The 24,154-nt window shown below is 41.5% G+C and overlaps 1 protein-coding gene across 3 annotated transcripts in view; it reads right to left on the reverse strand.

Annotated features, from left to right (window-relative positions):
- Positions 1 to 24,154, reverse strand: part of Lonrf3 (LON peptidase N-terminal domain and ring finger 3) — a 33,494-nt gene that overhangs the window by 2,373 nt on the left and 6,967 nt on the right. For 2 of the 3 annotated variants that reach the window (XM_051142424.1, XM_051142423.1), the window contains 9 exons: positions 23,899 to 24,021; positions 19,587 to 19,742; positions 17,442 to 17,685; positions 16,610 to 16,700; positions 9,014 to 9,128; positions 5,695 to 5,816; positions 3,680 to 3,838; positions 1,931 to 2,093; positions 782 to 931 (listed from right to left, as the gene is read on the reverse strand). In XM_051142424.1, coding sequence (XP_050998381.1) covers positions 782 to 931; positions 1,931 to 2,093; positions 3,680 to 3,838; positions 5,695 to 5,816; positions 9,014 to 9,128; positions 16,610 to 16,700; positions 17,442 to 17,685; positions 19,587 to 19,742; positions 23,899 to 24,021 — 1,323 coding nt within the window. The remainder of the gene's footprint in view (positions 1 to 781; positions 932 to 1,930; positions 2,094 to 3,679; positions 3,839 to 5,694; positions 5,817 to 9,013; positions 9,129 to 16,609; positions 16,701 to 17,441; positions 17,686 to 19,586; positions 19,743 to 23,898; positions 24,022 to 24,154) is intronic. The other variant, XM_051142426.1, reaches the window with a different exon arrangement.

Here is a 24,154-nt window from a genome sequence, read left to right on the forward strand (position 1 = left end):
TTCTGTGGGAGAGCCAGATTAGAATATGGAAAAAAGGTAGCATTAAGAGAATATATCTGCTTAGGCCATCTAATCTTCAAACTGGAACTCCCCGCAGACATTGCCTGATTGAAGCCAGGCAGACGAGGTGTGGTGAAACCAAACTCTCTCTGCTTTCCTAGTGGGCTTTGGATCTACAGCTTGAGCTCACAGAGATCTGATTCTCAAGGAAGAAGAGCAATCCAGGAGAACCTAATAAACTATGTCTTGGGGACCAGTTTTCTTAGGACTTGCTTAAGCTAGGACTAATGGCGAGGGTTCAGACTTGCAGAGCTAAGCATAGATGGGCTGGATATGAAGGTTTCTGCAGTTGTTTTCTTATAGGCTAAGTGGCCCTACCTCCAAGCCCCCACAGCAGCGAAGAAGCAGGCATGAAGCTGGCTGGAAGTAGCAGCCTTTGGTATCATCTCTCTTACTTCCTGGCCTTCACATGGATCCCTTCACCTCAACATTACCACAGTGTGGCTCTGGACATTGAAGATTCTGTTGGTGGTACCTGTATTCCTTTCCTAATTTCTCAATATTTGTCTTAGTTCTGAGTTCCTACTATTGACTTTACCTGAAATTCTGACTTTGGGTCTTACCCATCCATGGTGCTCACATACAAGATACTGTATTGAATCTGCCCTCTTCTCTGCACTTGACTTGCTGGATGACAACTAACTACACGCTCGCCTAATCACAAACCCTGGAAACTCCCACCTGGTTGGATAACCTGCTATAAAGAGATATTCTTATATACCTGGGGATCTTCATCCTTCTGTGGCATGGGACCAAAATGATTTAGTATCCGATTCTTCAGAGATGTTTTGAGTGAATGAAACCATGATGATGCTTGTTCATACACACAGTTATGTAATCCCATGAGTTCAGCACAATCTTCTCCCTGAACCTGAAAATATCAGCATGAAAGTGAAGCAACCTCTCCCCTCTCCATGCATCTCAGAGTTGTGTTTGACACCTGACTATCTTTTGAGACTCTGAATTGCCTTTCATTCACCCATATGGGTTCCTCCTGTGTAAAATATGGACCACCCAGCATCCAGATGCTGGGCGGTGTACCAATATGGCAGAGACAGCAGAAAGACAAAAAGTTTAACTGAGAAAAATGCCTAAAACAGCAAGCAGAGAGATAGCCAGAAGCTTGAGCTGGCCCAGGTGAAGGCATATGAATAAAGTACATTGTACTGATTTATGTTATACCTCTGCTCTGCCCCTTTCATTTTGACATCTGTTTCTTTCTTACTTATTGGGAAGTTGGATATAAATATATCTGTGTCTTAGTATGTCTTCAAAGTCAAATGCATCTATCCATTAATCATATACTAATCTACTACATAAATCCCATAATTGAACATAGGACTATTGGCCTCTTCATCTACCTGTTAGCTCAAAAAATCAAGGATTAGTTGGACATGTGACCATTTTTGCTTTCAGGGATGGTGAATAACTTTGATTGAAGAATAGTGCTATTGGTCAGGTTGAAATTTTTTAAATGCAAATTTATATTTAATTATACAATAATCTCAAAAGAAATGAGTTGGAAAATATAAATCAATCCATAGTTAAAACACTTATGTGTAGACCATATTCTAAATTTAGAACTTGGTGTCCATAGCAGAGACATGACTGAGGCTGAATGGGCCCAGGGATTAGTCTGGATAAGCATTAAACATAACTACAATTCAACAGCTAAGCAGAGAGAGGGAGCAGAAAAGAGAAGATTATGGGTGTAATCTGGCAACAGAACAGCAGCATTCATCTAGTGGCAATTTGATGAGAAATCCCAAGACACCAAGTCAATTCTGAGACACTCTTTGCAATCATTTTTTTTATACCAAGCTATAGTGATAATTTGGCTTTTAGGTTACTTGGCACTGGCCACCCTCACCTTTTGATCTTCGATGTATTCAATATCAGCTGTGTTGTAGCCATCCCGCTGACCCTGATGGAGCACCTTGAAGCGCCTCTTGCCTACACTGTCAACCACCGATCGGCCATCAGCAAAGAATTGGACATTTCTGATCTCTAAGATGCACCCATATTCTGCAAACCTGTTCATTGAGAGTCAAGTCAAGAGAGTAGATTGTTAATAAGTTCTATTGTTCTTGGCCTGGACCCCACCCACTGCTAACACCTTGCACTGTTTCCTAGAGGATTTCTGTGCCAAGGTCTAAGACTGCAGCTGTACAACAGGCAGCATCTGTGAAAAAAAGGATCTGCTACTATTTGTTGAGCACATACTATGTGCTAGTGCTATGGTTTAAATATTTGTCCTCCTCAAAGCTTGTGCTGAAATTTAATTGCCATTTTAACACTGTTAGGAGACAGGACCTTTAAGTAGTGATCAGACCACGAGGGCTCTGCCCACATGAGTGGATTAATCACTGCAAGAGTGCATTGATTGTTAAGAGGAAGGTTGGAGTCACTTTCTCTCACTTCCTCTTTGCCATGTTAGAACACAACAAGACCATATCACATCATGGACATAATAGAACACAGTTACAGCCCTAGCTACAAAAGAGGCTGATAACAGGTGAATCACAAATTTGAGGCTTACTTGGGTAAGTTTGTGATACCTGGTATCCAAATAAAATAAAACAAGCTTGGAATATGGTCAAGGCATGTGTGAGGCTCTGGATTCAGTCTTCAGTACAAACAATGGCTATTATCACATATTGGCACATTGGCTGTAGAGTTCACACTCTTGATAACTATAGGCATAAATTTCTATTGATTAATGTTGCATGTGGTAGCTCACACCTATAATCTTAACACTGGGGAGGCTGAAGCAGTTTTGCTATGAGTTTGGGGTCAGCTTGGGCTATACAGTGAGTCCCAGGCTAACTTGGGCTACAATGTGAAACCCTGTCTCAAAAGAGAAATCTATTGCTTATAAAATACTTACAATACAGCCCTCGTTACAATATCCCAAATAGACATTTTTAGACAGGAACTGTACTTAGTGCTTGGTATGTATCAGTAACTCATCAGTTCTCCCAATAAGCAAGACCAGCTAGGTAGGTGTACCATCATGCTCACTTAACAGACAAAGAAACTGGTGATAGAACAGCTAAATGATTTGCCCAATGTCGAAGGTGCTCCAAGGCCAGCACTCAAATGAAAACATGGTGGCTGGTTTAACTCTAGGGCTAACACTCATTAACATTTGGGGGGGGGTGGGTTTTGTTTGTTTTGAGACAGGCTCTCACGTATTCCAGACTGTCCTTGAACTTCATATGTAGTCAAAGATGACCTTAAAGTCCATGTTCTCTTGCCTCCACCTCCCCATTGTTGGGATTGTAGGTGGGCAGTGCCACTCCTGGTTTAGGTAGTCCTGAGGCTCGATCGCCAAGTGTTGTGACTGGTAGGAAGGCTGAACTACAGCCCTAGCCTACAAGACAACTTTCATATTGCATGCCACCTGCTGAACAAAAGACTGCTTCTAGCATTAGTTTAAATAGCAAGCCCTTCATAATGTAAAGTGGCCACTGGAGAGACTGTGACCCTCACAGGTGCTTTGGTGGTTTGAGCTGGCTAACCCCATGGACTTGTTGATCTCCACCTCCAGGAGTCCTCCAAAGTAAAAGAGAAATCCCTCTCTGCTCGACATCTCTGTTATCTAAGTCACTTTACTTACCCTTTGACAGGGTCTCCAAGGCACATGCCAAACTGTTTCGTGCCTGTCTCAATACATCTCCGAATCATCAGGCGGTAACAAGGCTCAAAGATGTGCAAGGGACAAGGAACAGTGGGATAGGCAATGGTACACACAAAAATAGGCACATTCTTGTTTAAGCTGTCGGGAAGAGAAGATGAGATGTATCTCAAAGCAAAGGGGCAGAACACAGAAAGGTTAGACAAATGTCACGATATGGTTTAATGGCTGATAGAAAAACACTAAAATGCACCTGATGCTGTTGGCCAGGTTCCATGATCCAGTGCAGAGACAAGCTCGAGGCTGAAAGCCTAAACTGGCATTGCACACACTTGAAGTTTGTTGATGAGTTCTCTATTAAAATAATACCGTGGTGACAGCTGTGCTGTTTCGCCCTTTCTTCCCTCTCCTTCCCTTTCCCTCCCTTCCTTTCTCTGCCCAAATGGACTGATTCAGGCACTTCGCTTGAGGCATGAAGAAGGGCACTGATGGCATAAATGCAGCCAGCTTTCCAGAAGGACATTAGAAATCCTCCTACCAAAATCCTTACATGCATCTCAAGTTTGCAAAGCCTATCAGACCATTCAGAGCAGACCCAGCTAGGAGGGGTAGCCAGCAATAGACTGCCAAGAGTACTGTATCCCAGTGATGCTCACAGGCTCCTGGACATCAGAATAATGGGAGACCCTTAAATCTAGATGACTAGGCCAATACACCTCCAGAGATACTTATGTATTCACTCTGGAATTGGGACACAAGAATCTGCTTTTCAATAAATACCCTCGAAAATTCAGGCACATGGCCCACTGGGGAATCCCCAACTGGGCCAGCTCTTCATAGATCCTGGTCCTCTGAATCATCTAGTAAATCCAGCGCAGGGACACTGCGCCTAAGTGGGCCAAGAAGTGTAAGGCCATCTGCCTACATTTTTAAAGGGGCTAGGTCTGAGATGCCTTCAAGCAGAAAGCCCCACAGTGTGTTCCAGAATTGATTAGTACAGCCTTAAGAGATAGCTGAGATACCTTGAAGGCTAAGTGAAGAACTGGGAAAAAGCTAAAAGTGTACAGAGTAGTTTCAACATAAAAGTCAATGAGAAACAAAGAGTTCTAGCCCCTGAGAACACTACTATGCAAAGGGAAAAGAATATCCAAACCAACAGGACACATAGCTCCAAAAATGGTCTCTTCCCAGAGGGCATATAAGAAGAGATTTTCCTCCCAGGGAGCAGTCCTTCTTCAGAATGCTGTGAGGACTCTTCTGGGGGATGCAGGGAGGAGGGCAGCAGTCAGTGGGGCAGGATTTAGGTATTATTTCCTGCCCCTTCTGCTAACTGTACAACAAACAGATCCTTTGAAGATGCAATTATCTCTTCATCCTGACCCTTCGCTTCTCACACTGTGTGTGGCAAAGGAAATACACACAGCGTGTATAGGCGCTATTGCCACTTCTTCAGTGCTTGCCGTGCACAAACTCATTTGGGTCTTCAGAACAAGCCCTTAATATAAGCCGTCATCTTCAAGTTACCGCCAAGGACCATGAGTCCCAGAAAGGTTAACTGGCATGTCTAGGACCGCAACATATACTCAGTGATGAAGCTGAGTCTTAACCCCAGGTGTGGCTCACAGCACTGTTTAACTACGGATCACCTGCTTTAGGACTTGAAGGCATCTTCCAATTGCTCCATGAGGTCTCCTAATTAAGCTACTCCTTAATTCACTCCTGCCCATACCACGCAGTGCTGAGTTGCATCACGGTGGCTCTGTTGTTTGGCTGATGAGCTGCTTCAGAAGCATGCTGGCAAAGGTTTAACAACTGCTTCAGAGAGGAATGGGAGGGGGCCGTCTGTAGCACTAGCTGACTTCCACGTGTAAATATGCTCACCATGGTTATTTCAAACTATTAACATGATATCATTGACTAAGGACCTGGTAAGAAATGTGTCGGGCTTTGTGAGCTGGTATGCATGAAATGGTAAAGAGAAACACGCATGCACATACTTAGACAGTTCTTCCATTTCCTCTTCATAAAGCCTTCTTCGTTCCCTGAGTTCTTCTGGCAGGAATTTAGCTATTAGTTCTTCCATTATTACGTTTTTTCTGTATTTTCTTGATGGCAAGCACTAGAAGGGAAGCAAAGTAATGAGCTATTATATGGCTCACAGAAGAACACAGAGAACTTGTGATATAGCCCAGAGAGTAATCAAATCACTCATGTGCTGTACTTTGGACTCACAATTTGCAAGATAAAACAGCCATAACATATGTATCTTTTGGCTGTTGGAGTTTTGCTTCTCTTTTAAAAAAAATGTGCAATGGGAGGCAGAGCCAGGTGGGTCTCTGTGAGTTTGAGGCCAGCCTGGTCTACAAAGTAAGTCCAGGACAGCCAAGGCTACACAGAGAAGCCCTGTCTCAAAAAACCAAAGACCAAAAAAAAAAAAAAAAAAAAAAAGAAAAGAAAGAAAGAAAATGCAATGGAACATTTATAATTAGAAAAATTATTTTAACAAAGAGAATAATTGCATTAACTCTTTGAAAATCTCACAGATGGCCTGAAGCTTTGGATTTGAGATCATGTTCAGGTTTGAACTAAAGGGAAGTGGATCATATTTCATTTTCACTTTCTTTATTGTTCTGTTTACAAGCTTTATCTGGGAAGTGCTGAAAGACTCTGGTCAAGGGTTCTGGGAACTGAAAGGCTATATTCATGTATCTTTTCCTGCCCCCATTCACCTCCACCCCAATCAAATGCCTATATTACCAAGTCTCTATGTCTTAACTTTAGTTAAAATAAATACTACACATATGCTGACAGCCAAATACAAGCGATTGTCTTGATACCTGTATCAACACCATCTAGGTATCGCTGAAATTCAGAATAAGACTCAGGCTAAAATGTCACTAGTTTAGTTTGTCCTTCCCAAACATCCCCATCATATGTATAGCCAGATATTTACAAATAGTGTGTAATTAATAATATGGACCAAGCAATGAATGTTAAAATACCTGCTGGTGAAGCAATTAAACCCAGAGGAAACAAACTACAACCACTTTTCTAAAGCAGTATACTATATTTCTAACTGTATTCTAAATACTTATCCTTACACCCACAGATAAGTGTAGTTCTACCCCTCACCAAAGAAGCAGCAGACACCAGTATAGAAAGCTACAACTGGCCAAAATGCGGAGAACAAGTCACTGTGTGGTGCTCATCCCCAATTGATTACAACTACAACCCACCACCTACTTACTGTAAGGCCCAGGACATTGCAGAAGATGGGGCAGAAAGATTGAAAGAGCCAGAGGATCAGGGTGTATCCCTTGAGATACTGGTAACTTTCTTCTCTATTATGACAGGAACGCTCTCTCCATAAAATCTCAGCAATACACTTCCTTAAACAAGATCTGAACAAATCACTACCCCAGAAAACTTGTCAATGTGATGGAGGAAATCTCATAAAGCCCTGCTCCTAGATGAAGAACTACAGGCAACTAATGACTGCTGAGAGGGAGAAGCCAGTCTTCCCCAGGGAGAAGCCACCTAATTGGTTATCCAGTATCAAGTGGTCAGCCCTAAGAACATATCCATATTAGCAACACTAAATGCACTCAGGAAGTCATATTACATATTTATGTACATATGTAAATGAAACACTAAAGAATAAGAGGTCCCAAAATTGGCAGTGAGTGGGGGAGACACAGGCAGAATTGGATGGAGAGTGGGAGGGGAAAAGGAAGTAAATGCAGTACTCATATGAAATTCTCAACTAATAATAAATAAATAAATAAATAAATAATATCTACAGAGACAGACCCAGCAGAGGGAGCTCCTGAGTACCAAATTGCTGGGTTTAGATAATTTTTTTTTTCTTCACCAGGCGTCTCTATTCTGCAATAGACACAACTGGAATATTTGTTGTTTTGTGAAATGGTTTAAGTATGGCCCTGTATGAATACTGAGATAGATGGGATATCTTCTAGCCTCTGAGTCTGAGACTCCACAGCATCTTCCTACTGGATGCCTTATCAGCTATTGCCATTTCTTGGTAACAGGGGAAAACCCCACAATGGCCAGTCCCAGGCTTTAGGGGAAAGCAGTGGCTCAGGAGGTAGCCCATGTAAGGAGGAAAGTGGATGCTAAAACAAACCTCCAGGAAGCAGACACCCTAAAGTGGTAACAGTGATTTTCCCTAGAGTCTGAACACATGGTAGACATTTTTTCCCTTCTGTTGAGCTGAACTTTGTCATGTTAACACAGCATAGATGTTTTATTTAAATAGGACCATGGAATTCTTATTTACAATCAGGTTGCAAATACCACCTCGTTAATCTAAGGAAAGCTGTGACTTTAACCCTTTCCCAATCCCACTACACATCCTCAAGGCTACCCTGAATTATAGGCTCACTTGATCTCCTCATTGTCAATATCAGTGTTAAGAAAGTCTTAACATATACTTCTCTTGACCCATAGGAACCTCTAGATAGTGTCTTTTATTTCAGAGACAAGGTCTTCCTTCATGATTCAGGTAGACGTTGAAGTCACAATGCTCCTATCTCAGCTTCCCAAATCCTGGGACTACCAGCATGCATTGCCATTCTCTAGAGCAAAGCTGGCATCTGCAACCTCAGTTCTAGGATGATAAGAGTAAAGAAACATTAATACTGGTTCTAAGGTGAGATCCATAAGTCTGTGAAGAAGGCAAATAAGACAGATTCCTTTCTTTCTCCACAATAAACTCCATAGAGCCCATTGATGATGGAAGCTTGTATGGCTAATTTTAAAGAATCTGAAGTTCTCAGAGCTTTACAAATAGCCAAGTGTCTGCTGGCAAGAACAGTGGCTCCTCAGCAGTTGTAAAAAGAGCACCTTGAAGATCTGAGAGGGTTCCTTGAGGGGACGGTGGCAGGGGCCTTTAGCAGCTGAACCTCTCTGAAGCACAAACATCATTGTGTGCAGAAGGCAGAGCTATCTAGCTCAAGGATAGCGGAAACAAAAAAAATCACTCAAGATTATTGTTTATGAGGTACCGCAATGGGATATGAACCAAGACTTGTGTTTATAATCTATTTCATGTTTTTGCTTCTTTCTAGCACAAATGAACTTCATTACTGACAATTATTGAAAAGCTAGATGTTGCCTCATTTTCCTGAAGGACTTTGTGGAGAGAGAAAGGATGTCTAGGAGACAGCAAAAATAAACAGACGGTGGTGGGGATGGGAGCATAGTTTCGTCAAGCACAATACAGTGGCTTAGGATCCAGTTGAGCACTGCATTAATACAAAATAAGCTAACGCAACCAAAGAAGAAAGAGAGGTTTACCTGTAAAAGAACGTCTTTGCACAGTGGACACTTTGCATTATGATCTAGACATCTCTCAAGACATTTCAAGCAAAAGGTGTGCCCACAAGGTGTTGTGACTGGCTCATAGAACAATCTGAAATTTAGGAAATGAAACAGGAGAAAACTGTAATAAGATCAAAAATAAGAGGGGCATTCATGGTTAAGGTTTCACAGTACTGTTTGTCAAAACCTGTGGCAGGTACTCTTTTTAGATTTCATCACTAGTGCTGCTACACCTTGGGGGGGGCATTTTATTCTCATTCCTGAAGTATATATAGAAAGATGCATTGGTTCATATTTAGGGCATAACTAAATAATTTTGTAACATTAGTTCTAGTCTTTTCCTATTTGGTCCAAGAAAATTCAGATTAGTGCTCCGAGTGTCTGAATAAATTCCATTATAAAAACGTATTTAGCCAACCTGTTTACCTGAGTATATTGTAAGCACACAGATACACATGAAGAGATACATACATGTATACACACACTTAGACCCTGTGCATCATACTGCTATGGGGAAAAACTCCATTTGCTTGCTAACCTTGAGAATTTTCTTCACTTAAGTGACATTTGGTGCCCGAAGGCTCTTACAACTCTAACAAACATGTGACTGCCTTTTGTGTGGATGGATACTTTCCCCAGTGATAATAAGTAATATTGTTAATGCACTTGCTGCTATCAATAGATGCATAAAATATGTATATATATCTATCTACATATAAAAATATGTTCACGTGTACCATAATTCTATTAGATCTTATTTTAGTTGCTTTGGGAAAGCAAAATGTTTTAAGAACAATCTGAGGGCCCTTAATGAAAAATGGTCTGCACATTCAAAGACAAATTTACTTATATAAAGACAGGCTCACCTGAAGCAGGACCAGGAGCTAGAGATCAGCTGATTATGACAATTAAGAAGTGGAGCTCACCTTTAACAAGATGATGAGCCAGAAAAAGAAGGACAAATCTTGATAAGCTTATTTTGATTTCACAAGAGTGTTCAGTTGAGAGGAAGAGTATGTCAGCCTCACATTATGTCATATCATATATACCATATTTAATTAAAGAAGAGGTAAAAAGATTTGGGAAGGAGAAGGAGGGGACACAGGAAGAGTTGGGGGTGGGAAAGGAGGGGTAAAAATTATGTAAACATAGTATTCAGATGTGAAATTTTCAAAAATAACAAAATTTTAAAAAAAGATTATAAACATCTGGTGAATCTCAACACATCCCAATGAGTTATTTTATTTGTTGATTTGTTTGAGGGAAAACTTGGCAAGTTGATTTCTAAACGCAATAAGGAAATGCAAAGGGCTGAAAGCCAAGACACGTCTGAAGAACAGGGATGTGGGAGGACTTGCTCCACCAAGCATCAGAACTTATTATAAAGCCGTGGTGATTAAAACAGGGTGTACCAGCACAAGGACAAATAGATCCATGGAACAGAATAGAAAGCTTAAGAATAGACCCAGACATGGATTCTTGACTTATGACAAATGCAACATTTTAAAACAGGGCCACGGGAATATTTTTAATGCCTAAATAGCATCTTCTATAAATGCAATAATGACTATCTATATGAGGAAATAAAAGTGGATCATCATTTCCATCATATACAAAAATCAATTCCAGGTGTTCTGAAAAATAAAACTAAAAGGAGAAACAATATAGCTTTCAGAACATAAAATAGGAGAAGATCTTTATGACACAGAGATAAAAGCAAAGAAAACTCAAAGAAACAGTATAAATGGAAAGATTGCTAATTTTAACTGTGCTAAGATTAAGGGCTTTTAAGTTCATCTAAAAGCATTACTGAAAGGGCAAACAGGCGAGCTACATAGTAGGAGGAAGTGTGTGCAATATGTAGGTAAGAAAAGGCTTGTATCTAAAACATACGTAGAGCTCAAAAGAAAAAAAAAAAAAAGACACCTAAAGCAGTAAGAGAAACAAAGATTCTAGTATAAAAACAGGCAAACACTGTCACATACAAAGACAGTGGCCATCCAAAGTATTTCCAAACTAGAACCAACCCAAGCATCTATCTAGACTAGAATACAGAGACTGGCACATTCACACAATGGGATGCTATGTGCTAATGAAAATAAACAAACATCACTTACATGTTGATAGTGAATTTTTGAAAAAGCAACCAGATTGATGAAATACAGTAGAATTTAATCTGTCTGAGGTTTAGGATTTAGGCCAAACTAGACAATAGCTTTTACAGCTGTATATACACATACATATACGTGTGTGTGTGTGTGTGTGTGTATGGTAAAATTACGAGGACTAAAATAGAACTCAAGAAAGTAGCTTTGGGATTGTATTAGTTAATGCTATATTGCTGCGGGAGAACACAACTAAGGCAACTTTTATAGAAGAGAAAGTTTACTTGAGGTTTATGGTTCCAGAGGCTTAGGATCCCTCAAGAATAGTAGGTAACAGACAAAGTGACTGGAGCTGAAAGCTGAGAGCTCACTCATCAAACCGCAAAGCAGGAACCAGAGAAAGTGATCTGGGCATGGCAGGAGGCTTTAAAACCTCAAAGCTGGCCTGAGAGATGCACTTCCTCCACCAAGGCCATAAATACCTCTTACACCTCCCTAAACGGGACCACCAACTGTGGATTCAGTATTCAAATGCCAGAGACTATGGGGGACATGTCATTCAAACCATCATAGGAGTAGTGGTTAATGATGGTCCTGATTGAGAAAAGGCACATGGACAATTTCTAGGGTCCTCAGATGTCTTACTTCTTAAATCAAGTGGTTACATGAGTCTTTAACATGTTTTCTTCAGAACATATATATTTTACCATATGAAATGGGTTTTCAGGGCTGATTCAGGAACCACTGTGGTGGTCAAACCATGACAAATGTTAAATCAGAACAATTAATTCTTCAATACTTGAATTCTGTGAATCTGACTGTTTTGTGGTGTGTGTGTGTGTGTGTGTAGTGAAGATGAAACCAAGGCCTTACACATATGAGAAAAGTACTATGTCACTGAACCACATCCTCAAATCTTTTTTTGTTTTTAAAGACAAGATCTTGTGATGTAGCCCAGGTTAACCTCATATCCCTGCCAATCCTCTTGCCTCAGATTCTCAAATACTGGAATTGGAAGTATGTGCCACTTCCTCTAGATTCCTTGCCCATGGTGTTTTTCAGGGTCAGGTTCTTACTCTGTAGCTCAGGCTAGCCTGTAACTCTTAATTAGCCTGCTTAAAACTTCTGAGTATTAGTATTACAGACATATACTATCATATTCAGCATATCTGAATACTTTTACATATTATTTGATTATATGAGTATATGAGTACAGTTGATGAATCTGTATCTATTACTAACATACAAAACTATTTTTCCTGAGAACTTCACAATCGAGCCCATTTGTCTTGTTATATTTCTGGCTGTGTGCAATACTATTTCTTCATTAAAATAATTTTATATATTAATAAGTGGTAATTGCTCTTAATTTTATTTTACTGCTGAGGAAATTAAAACTCAAACAGATGAGATAACATGCCCAAGAGTATACAGCTAGCTAGTAGGCAGAAAGCTTGTAAGGTATAATCAAATCTGACTTCCCAGCTATTCTTCTTCCTTTAGTCTACAAGATAGCCAGGACTATATGCATCCATATATTCAAATACATTCCAGCCAGCCAGCCAGCCAGCGATTTATATTTAGATGTACACATTTCCACAGATGCAAGTCTCCTTTCTTTTCTGTCACTCTCTCTTCTTCCTCTGCTCTCTAGAAAGAGAAACAAAGATTCTTACCTATGACAACAGAGGTCTATACTAGAATGACTGTCCTTTTTCTATTGAAGATAAGGACTTTGAAAACACTTCAGGGAGACATTTTTAATTCAGAGCAGGGTCAGATTGTCTCACAAGAAAGCATTTCACATTATCAGGGTGATGGAGTAAACAATAGGAAGAATAAATGCCTTCTGTTAGATGTCAGTCCAGATAACATGTCTGGTTTCTCTGGAATTAGCTTTTCCCACCAGTGACATCCTTGCATTGTGTTCTTTTGCTATCAGATTACAGCAAAGAGGGAAAAAAGAAGGAGGAGGGAAAGAGAGAAAGAAAGAAAAGTAAACTGTCTTAATACCTAGTGACTTAGGGAGCTATAATTAGATTATATATAAAACTGATCCTTCTGCTTGTCACCAATGTCACTTGGCCATTGGATGACTAGTTCAGATAGAAAATATTCTCACTTCATATCTCACAAGCTCTTTATTATTCCAAAGGTATTGCTTTATAGCAATCTAGAGATGAACCTCACTGGCTAGGGTGATATATGCCAGGCAAACCTAAAGGAGGATTTCCTGCCTCTAAGGATTGCACAGCAAGATTCAGTGGAATTCTTCCAATTCAGCAAAGGAGACTTGGAGACTGAGAAAAAGAGATTTCATTGATATACTCTCCAATTACTCTTCCTTAAAAAAAAAAAAAAAGTTGCCCAGGATGTCCTTGAACTCACTGTGTAGCCAAGGATGACCTTGAACTCCTAAAATTTCTACATCTACATTCCCAAGTGCAGAGATTGCAGTGAGCCACTACACTTGGCTTCCATTCACACTTTCTACTGTTTCCCTGTGAAATTTAGAACGCCAATCAATTTTCTCCCTAGAATCAAATTAACAAATAAAAAATTAAAAAGAATTTTTAAAAACTGGTCTGCCTAACTTCTCTTTGCCAGGGCTTAGATTTCAGCCTAGCAACTCGCATGGGTGCTCCAAATGTTTCAGTTCGTGGTCAAACAGCTTGAAATTATTTGTGATCTTAGCCCCGGTGATGATTAATATCCATTGCAACTTGACACATGGGAGAGATGATCTAGATGAAGTCAGCCTTTGGGCATGCCTAAGAGAGATTTTCTAGTTTAGTTTGCGATAGAAAAGACCCACCTTAACTGTGGGCAGCACCGTGCCATGGGCTGGGATCTTACAGTGGCTAAAGAAAGAGTAAGTGGGCTGAGCGCTGGCATTTAGCACTCGGTCTCCTGTGTATTGTGAAATCAATTTGAGCAGCAAGAGTCCTGAGACTGTGATCCCTTCCAGTGGTATGCCAGAACAAACACTTCCTCCTTTAAATTGCTTCAGGATAAACGTTTAGTACCAACAACAAGGACAGTAACCAAAATACAAAACCTCTCTTCCAATGACACATGAGGGCCAAAACAAAAGCGAACGGCAACCATAGCCCAAAGAGCAATGGCTGGAAGTGGGGGGGGGGGCGGACTTTCAAGACTAGAAAAATACAGGCAAATGAATTCAGCCAGTCAGTAACTGATGTGGAGCTTACAGACAAACCCTGTTGGAAAGGAAGCTACAGGTTTCTTACCGAGAGCTGAAGTATCAGGAGCTTCAGATCAAAAAGCCCTCTAGGCTGGGTAAGTTTCTTATACCGCGAGACATTGAGAGTCTACCTATACTTTAGTAGCTGCCATACAGCTCCTCTGGGTAAAGATGGAACAAGGGGTCAGGAAGAGAGACACAATGGCTTTTAAGCTCAGAGGGTGCAAACTTGAAGGGGTGCTTACGCTTTCTGTGTGTTTATTGCTTGGACCGAATTCCTAGCTCTTCTACAAAGTCCCTTGTGATTAGGGACAAAGAAGATGAAAGTGGAAAAGAAAAGGAAGAAGAACAAAGGAATTTCAACGTCAGGATTTTTATTCCACAGAGAAAATAACAAACAGGATGAGCCTGTATGTTGGATTCTGTGTCGCCTGGATTTTGTCAGGAGGGTTAAGGAGGGTTAAGCAGAACAAAGACCTGCTTTTTCTGAGTAAGCTAAATTAAATCTACTTCCCATCGCCTGTCAGGGCAGACTGGTGTGCTGGCTGCAGGGTCCAGTCTCTGCTTGAAAGCAGGGTTTTGCTCTCTCATACCTTGGCTTTAGCATGATGCACTTGCCACCCTGTAGTGGGGGGCTGGATGAAGTGGTCAAAAGAATCTGCTTCTGTCATTAATCCCATTCTTGTCTACACTACCTAAACAGACTCTTGACAGTATGTGCGAAGCTTAATTTAACTGTGTCTATGCTGCACCTGCTGAGCTATCTGAGACCTGCTTATGCTTATGAATAAATCTTGCTATTACAGATTTTTATGTATTATTATTTTACTATTATTGCTATTATTGTTACTATTATTGTTGTGATTCTGGTTAATGAATTCGGAACCTCAGGAATGATAGCCAAGAGCTCTGCCACTGAACTACTCCCAAAGACCCAAGGATATTTTTTCTAAGAAAAGTCCATGTTTCAGGTACTAGTTGCCTTATTATTATTCATATGACAAAAAGTCATTCAGAATACAAACACACATGACAGAGAGAAGAAGAATACATGCTCTCAAAGAACAGGCAAACATTTGTTCATGTATCTCAGTTCCTCCTTCATGCTTTTAGAGAAAATCACTACATTTGAGAATCTAATGAAATCTGGATGTTGTTCTCTTAGAAACACACCCACCTACACACACACACACACACACACACACACACACACACACACACACACACACTTCTACATATTACCCTAGTGAATTCATGGATCTATTTGAATGTATACATAGAGCTTCCTCTGAGGTCTGTAGATGTACCATTGAAGGCCACTGTGTGAGAAGAAAAAACTAGTTAATTTTTAAAGTACTTCCTGTTTTCTGGGCACTACTCTAAGCATCAAATAGTTTTAATTAATTATCACAACTAATGGAGTAGATCCCACTGTCCTCTATTCTACTAGAGAAAAGAAAGTGGTAGCAAGTATCACTAGCTCTAAGACTGAATCTGTATGTCAAAAGTTCAGACACTGGCTGCCGAACCCCTTCTCTTAGACACTAAGCCACATCTACAAAATGAAATAAATGTTTACATTTTAAGGTGGTCACTCAGAACACAATCACAGAATCTTTCTAGTTGTTTGTTTTTGAGGTGAGATATATGGATACCTGAGAAAGCAGAGATGACATTCTAGCTGGAAGAAAAGTACTTGACCAAGCGCTTGTCACATGTACTGTTTACTAGGTAGTATAAATACAAACCAATTTAGGTTTATAGTTGGCTTCCAAAGAAAATGCTTGTTGCATTGATATTAACACGTTAAATCTTGAGTTCTTAACTTAGGAGCTTAGAGCTAGGGTCACAAGTTCAAATAACTCTAAGGATCAAACAATAATGTAAGACAGGCTGGTTAGGTCAATAGGGTCATGACGAGCTGGAAAGTGGATGTCCTGTTTCAGTACAGTCATATATAACAAAGTCAAATCTAATGAGAACCAAATAGTAGGTATGTTCAACTTGTGGCCCATCAGTTTTTGACCTTTGAGTTGTCTTTGCCTTGCCACTCTCCAGGTCTTTCTAAGTTGGTATTTAAGCATGTAAAGGACATAGTTGTAAGGTGGAACACCAGCTGTCTCATGTGACAATGTAGTTTCTATTTCCTCTGTACCATGATTTTACATACTAACCAACTCAGTAGTTAAGTCATTAGCAAAAAGGTTCAAGTACCAAAGAGGGGGATATACCAGGTAGTAAGCGACGCCCCACATCACCTACCTCATACACAGTGAGCATTCAAGGTCAGACGCATCAAACGAAGCAACTGGAATATTGAGATCTGGTTTGGCCACCTTATTATCAGAAAGATCTGTGATTTAGAAAACAGCAACTCAGAGCTGGATCAACTTGGTTTTACAGACAGTACTTTTGAAGGAAAAAAATATTTTGTTTTGTTTTGGGTTTTTTTTTTTTTCAATTTCAAACTCCCCCAGAGTTTAATTTAGCAGCTGCCTGAGCAATTGCCCATGGGATTCCTTGAAGTGTACTCCCAGCAGTGTTATAGCAGCCCCTATAGACAGAAAAGTCCTAGTCTAGGAACTCCTGGGGACCTCATTGAAATTCAGTAGGCACCTCACTAAGCAGCAGCAGCAGTGGCAACTTCACGGACTGAGCCAGGTCTTCAAAGCTGAGAGTGAATCTTGGCACTGCCAATCTCCCTTGGAAAGATAGGAGGCTGTCGCTGATGCTTTTCAGAGCACAACTAAATGAGGCCTAAGTACACCTCTCCCATCCTAAATTCCCAGAACAGGGATGAGGGCAGAAAGTGGTTGGCCTGGAAGAAAGTGATGTGATGAAAAGCATTGGGATGTCATCTGATAGGGTGCTTGACTATAGATGACACTTATCCCACAGCACTTTCAGCATGATAGCTACCATGTACTCTTTCACATGAAACTTCCCAGCAGCCCCTTGGGTTTCTCAGTTGGTTAGTGCCAGAGCTAGGCCATACACTCAGAGCCAGAGGCGCTCCCAGACAGAGGGAAACTATGTATATCAGTGAGCCCCATCATCTGCACTACACTGCTTTCTCCCTGGGTAGAATTAGTACCTTGTCTGGAGACTTTATTAGGCAATCCCATGTCTTCTTGGGCTTCAGTTTCACAATGATTCCTTTTCTTTTCCTGGCATTTGCCGGCCTTGATGGATGCAGCATCCTGCTTCTCTCCTTCTTCATCTTTGTCACTGTCTTCTTGACTACCCACCTTTACCTGAGCTGAGTTCTCTTGGCTGCTGCTGTCTTCCCCAGCTGATGCTTCCTCCTGACTAGAACAATGCGGAAGCTCTGGAGTTTCCTAGATGAAGCAAAAACCAGAGATCAGAAGCTACTTGGAACCAATCTTGTCCTCCAATAGCATTACCCTGAGGGGACAAAGAGAAAGCAACATCATCCTGAGCCTCACTCACTCCTGAACACCCAGTGGCTACAAAAACTCAACTGAGGGGCAAGTCATGAGGCTTACTTCTCATGTCTAATCTATGTCAAACACACACCTAGCTTGAGTAGAGTTAGGCGACCTCCCTAAGCAAGGACAAGAGGCATATGAGAGGAAAAGCTCCCTGGGCAGAGGTGAAGGGGGAAATGCAAGGGAAGCACCAAATCATTCCCCAGTGGTCTGAAAGGAAGTCAAAGCATTCTGTGAGGGGATATCCTGTTACTGGATACTTCCCTTCACCCTCACTGTCATTCACAGGCATTGGTCAAAGGACTTTAAGTAAGGCACTGGGCCAGCTCTGCACAGGCCTGCCAAAGCAGCTCATGCTCCAGAGCTATATGCTATTTTCATAAAAGGAATAGGGGACAATTGATTCCTTTCACTAAATTGTAGGTGAAAAGTCTGAAAAGGAGACAAAAATAATTTGGCATAATAGGTTGTCTCTAGCCTTTTACAGGATTTTGTCCAGGAGACAGATATTTGAAAATGTAACTGGAAATAATTCTGGAAAATGTGATTATACAGATTGCTCCGGGGAACCTCTCCATAATCTAAATCCATATTTGACAGCAAAAGGTTCTCCTTCTTTATTTCCCCTCTAGCCCCTGCCAAAAATTCTAGTAGACACAGGTGAGAGGAAACAATGAAGAACACAGAAAAGGATGTGGGTTTTCTCAGTCTATGTCCCTGGATGATCAGGGCTTTCAAGTACTAAAGAAAACAATATGACAGTCTTGACTTTCCATGAGCCCAGGGCACTGTCCACACAGGAACACAGGCCTTGCAAAGCAAAGCTTGGGTGAAAATGCACTCGCTGTTGTCCAGCCTGCTCACACTGGAAAGGCAGAGGTTCTGTTTCCTTCATTTCAGACTGAGTTGCAAGTAGAAGTCCCCACTCCAGGCACTTGGGCCTCTTGTTAGCTGTCTTAGTCATGTACTAATGACTACTGGGGGCTCTCTGATTTCAGGAGATACTCTAAGAGTTCTGCCCTCACTAAGAAAAGTCAGGTACCTTGCATTTTATTCCTTCTCTAGAGCAGGGACAGAAACTGGGAAGATGTGAGTATCCAGGGCTTATATACAAGTGAGGAACTTCAGGCACAAATGGAGAAGAAACTGCTCCCCAAAGGTGCCCAGTTATTCAGTGTTAAACCTTGCTTCAAGTCTGTTCTCCTGTGCCTCAACTTCTGCCCACTTACCCTGTGCTAGAAAGGCCAGCACCTAAAGCCTGGGTCCTGTTCCCTTGTTTTCAAAGAAAACCAAAAATTCTCATCTTCCTGCTGTACTCACCTCCCGTGCTTCTATTTTGCTAAAGATGTGCATGAGAAGCCTACTTATGTGTAAGGTACAGTGAAAGAACAAAAAGTTCTCTCCATTTGGTCCCCAACTGGAGTTACCCTTGCACAAGGATCTCCCTGGTGCTCAAAGGCTGTCAGCTTGAATCTGCCCCCAAAGCTAAAGCCAATAAACATACCCCAATTATAGGGTTTCAGGGGAAGTGAGCCAATGTTGTTACACTTCTATTAAATCTCTCTATTTTCTGAATCTGACCGAGACTACAAAAATGTAGTAAGTACATAAACTTTAGACCATGCCTGAAATTCCCAGTTGTAGCTTTAAGCAAAGGACACAGCCATTATTGACTCCATCTTTCTTTTTCCCTCAGGAACCAGAGTAGGAGAGGTAGGACTCACTTCTAGTGTGCCCCACAAAAGAGCCAAACGAAGCATCATGAGCGAGCTGGGTGAGTTGAGTTTTACCTGTGACAACTTTGGTAGATTATGGCTGGTGCCTTCAGTAGCCATTGACTCTACGTGTTCCTTTAATCTAGGGTGAGGTGCCAACAGCTTCAGGATATCGGGAGAATGTTCCTGAGAATCCCCCGGGACTGATGGTGAAAAGAAACTAAAGAGAAGCTGTGACATAAAACAGAAGACTTCACTACTCAAGTTTCTACAGGTGCTAGACTAAGGTGAAGGGGGGAGGGATGGGGAACCAGAGAGCACAGCTCTCAAGGCAAAACCTCAATGAGAAGGAAGCCTTGGAGCAGTGTCCCTAGACACACTAAGGAGAGGTTGTTGCATCAACACACATCAGAATCATCTAGGAGCAAGGGGATAGAAAGATTGCTTAATCAATAAGAGCACATACTGTCCTTGCAGAGGATCCAAGTCTGATTCTCAGCACACATGTAGGGTGGCACACAACCACCTCTAACTCCAGCTCCAGGCATCTCTGATATCTCTGATGTCCAGAGGCACCAATATTCATGTGCAAATACCCATAAACAGACTCAAACACATACACATATTAAAAATATAACATACATCTTTTTTTAAAAAGTAATGCAGGAGCTTATGAAAATGTCAGGTTGCTGGGTCCCACTACAATCTCCTCAGGTCTGAAATATGATCCAGGAATCTGGGTTTTGAGAAGGCGTGACAGATGCCTTTGTTATTTAGCCAAGGTTAAGAGCCACCATTATGGTGGCACCATTCTGCAGAAATATCTGCAGTGGGGCTCCAAAAATCCATCTGAAGGAATCAGAGGTGAAATCAGAATAGATACCTCATGTACTGCTGAGTTTTTTTGTCAAGTTGATACAAACTAGGTCATCCTGGGAAGAAGATGCTTAAGTTGAGAAAATGCCTGTTATTAGGATGTCATGTAGGAAAGTTTGTGTGAGTATTTTCTTGATTAATGATTAATGTAAGAGGGACCAGGACACTATGGGTAGTACAACCCCTGGGCAGGTGGTCCTGATGTGTATAAGAAACATAGCTGAATGTGGCCTTGTGATGCAAGCCAGTAAGCAGATTCCTCTGCTTGAGTTCCTGCCTCCAGGTTCCTGCCTCCAGATTCCTATCTTGAGTTCCTGCCCTGACTTCCCTTAGTGATAAACTGTGATCTGGGATGTGTAAGGAAACCAAACTCTCTGTTTCCGAAGTTGCTTTTGGTCATGGTGTTTATCACAGCAAGACAGAAGCAAACTAGGACTCTTCAGTTGAAGAATGGAGAATCAAGTCCATAACAACTCAAAGGGCAGAGAAGGCAACAAATCCACACTGGGTTCCTTGCTGCTGTTTTTCTCTATCTATCCATTTTGTTCCCCCTCCCCTAGATCTTCACCCCTGAGCCTTTAATCACCTCAGGGATGGAGGCCTAAGCAGTGAAGTGTTAAGAAAGCAGAGCTCAAACTACCTTTCCCCTTCCAGCCTCTTTATCATCTTGGTCATCTCTGCAGAAAATGTCAGGTTAAGTTCAAGTGCCTAGGGGCAGGCAGTTTCCCTTCCAATTGGATACACTGATAAGGGAGAAGAGAGAAGAGAGAAGAACAAAGAGTTCTAGGAGTCAAAGATAAACATTTAACTGCTGGCTGCACCACTTGCTGCTCTCTACATTCTTGTTTCAATTCTCCCCTATGCCATCAGGGGTTAGGGACTGTATGTAAGTATGCATGCATCTGTCTGTCTGTCTGTCTGTCCAGATAAGGGTGAGTATGTGAGTGTGTGAGTGTGTGTGTGTGTGTGTGTGTGTGTGTGTGTGTGTGTGTGTGTGTGTGTGTGTAACACCAAGAAAAAGGACAGATCACTGGGCTTCTAGAACATACTCAAATGTTTCCCACCTAGGAGACCCTGCCATGTTTGGAATCCCACTAGAGAATGTTCCACACTGTTGTTCAGACCCCATAGTCAGTAGTGTTAATTTATCAAAAGAGTTTGAAAGAACACTAAACTCAAAGTTTGATTTACTCTCCTGCTTGTCTTCTGAGGTCTCTTCATGGTGCTCCTTCCTGCATCAGCACTTTCCCTGCATCCGAGCCCTATTCAGCCTTTAAAGTTCAGCTGCCTTGCTGAACTTGCCTCAACACTCCCATCCCTCTGATCTCACCTGCTCTTTCACGTTTTCTACAGAGCAGGATACCTAACCTTAAACTCCATCATCTTACTTTGCACTGGAAGTGTGTTATGGAGTAATTCTTTCTCTCCAGCAAGAGATAAGTGCCTAATTAGTATGCATCATACTCATGGAAATCATGAAGGCATTTATGCAGCCAGGGGATCAAGGAAAAAAGTCTAGCACTTAGGTATCTCAAATCCTCAGAAAGATGTTTATGTTTCCTTGCAGTGCTAAAACCCCTACTTTCCAAGTACAAGGTTGAAAAAGCAGAAAGGTAGCATGAGGAAAAGGAGGCTAGGAGTCAAAACCAAAAGAAACAAGGTAGGAATAATGCAGCAGTTTCCTTCTTAGCTTTACTGCCAATGATCTCTCTGTAGGCCTTCTCCATGGCTTTGAAAACAACAGTTAGTGAGAATAATTATTCCACATGAATGAAAGTCAACTCTGCTATAACTTCAGCCATAGAAAAGCCTGACTGGGTCAAGAAGGAAGCGGGGAGAAGGTTATTAATACCTAGTGCACCTGGACTATATGTCAAATGTTTAGCCCTAAAATGGGAATAATCCAGTTAATACACACAATTGAGGCCTCTCAGTCTGTTTAAATGGCTGTCATAGCTCCATCACACTCAGCAGAAACATGCCTCCAAATTCTTACATTAATTTCAGAATTTTGTAACAATTACTGTAAGCACACTTTCACCTGAATTGCCTGGCATTCATCTTAACCAACAACAGATTGTAAGTTCCACTGGGAACTTAGGCCTCCTTGGTCTCCAGAGTTTCACACACTGCCTTGCCTTTCATCAGGCAAGTATAGAAACAACAACGGCCTAGCTATAAAAGCAAACTGGACAGAGTGGTAGCTCAACTGATGATACCAGAACCTCTTGAGTCTCCTGAGGGATCAATAAAAGAAAGGCAAAGAAGCAGGTGGCCTCAAGAAAGTCACTGAGCCAGATTTCTTGACTATTTGTCTCATCTATAAAATGGTGAGAAATAACAGTGAGGTTATGGGCACTAAGTGGAACCTTCTACAGAAATAACCAAGCAAGTGGCTAGTATATAGGCAATGCTCAGGTAATGCTATACCATGACCTTAGCACACTAAAATTTTAAGAAAGGTCCATAGATTGCTAACAATTGTGCCCAATCCATGCCCCTTTTAATAAAACCATACACATGTACACACACGTACACACACACACACACACACACACACACACACACACACACACACACACACACCCAGGTCAAATTTTTTTCCAGACAGGAAATTCTCTGCCACAGTCAGAAAATCCAGAGTCCAGCCTCTGCCAGATTTATCCATTTTGCTAGGTATTCCTTCCCAGTCCTGTCTCTTTCTCCTTTTCTTCCTCCCCTCCTCTACCAAACCACTGCACAGGGGTAGAAGGGCTTGTGGCTTGCTTGGTATTGAATAGTGTATGGGTACAGCATCCAACTTCTAGGCCAATTATTTAGACACCAAAAGAGTAAATTTTAAAATAAATAAACGACAAAGCCCATCAAATGAGGATGCTTGACCCATCAATTAAGTTTTTGGTATTTCTCATGATATTTGTTTTACAACCCCAGTCTCCTCAGACCAAAATGTTGGAAGGACTACTTAGATTGTTTCATAATGGTCTCTGACTTGCATTTGTGAGATAGTAGTAGGTTTAGTTTTCGAGCAGAAGAAGTGAAGGTTTGAGTTCTGTATGTGGCAAGCAATATGGAAATCATCAGTGTCCCTTCCCAGGAGCTGTCCTCCATGTGTAGCTGGTGAAACTTGTAATTAAGTCAAAGAAAAGCTATACAGCTGCAAGCAGCCCCTACCTCCTTGGCCCTGATCTTTTATGGACCAGCAGATGCTCTTCAGTGAGCCTTCATCCCTGGGTTAGCTTACATGATCCAGTTTAGTTTCATATACCACTGATTCCAAGTCAAAGCATTCATTACTGACTCCTCCAAAAAAGGTAGCACCTGCCAATTTGATAGTACATACCAGAATGACGGGGCTTCTGGGCAATTAGCTGCCACCTTAAGCCCAGAAAAGCACCCACTCAGGACAACATATACAGAGGAGGGTAGGGTAGCATCTGCATCCTTTTCCCTAGAGAGAACAGAGTGGTGGGGGTCCACTAGGCAGCTGACACTGAGTCACGCAACTCACCCTTTGAGCTTCAGTTCTGGCTCTCTTGTTCTTTCCATCAAGGGATACACAGTAGAGAAATTCTCTGAGCGCTTCCTCCACCTTGCCTAGGGTGGCTAAAGCTTGTGCTTTTCTGAAGTGTGCCTGGAAGAAAACAATTGCAGTCAAGCACATCTTAGTCACTTTTTAAAAATGTAGCTACTATTAACAGCAATCACTGAGTACTTACCAAGCAGTCACTATAGGGTGGAGTGCTGTCAAAAAGATTTTTATTCCC

Source organism: Acomys russatus, chromosome X (genome assembly GCF_903995435.1).
Source record: "Acomys russatus chromosome X, mAcoRus1.1, whole genome shotgun sequence".
Classification (NCBI taxonomy): domain Eukaryota; kingdom Metazoa; phylum Chordata; class Mammalia; order Rodentia; family Muridae; genus Acomys; species Acomys russatus.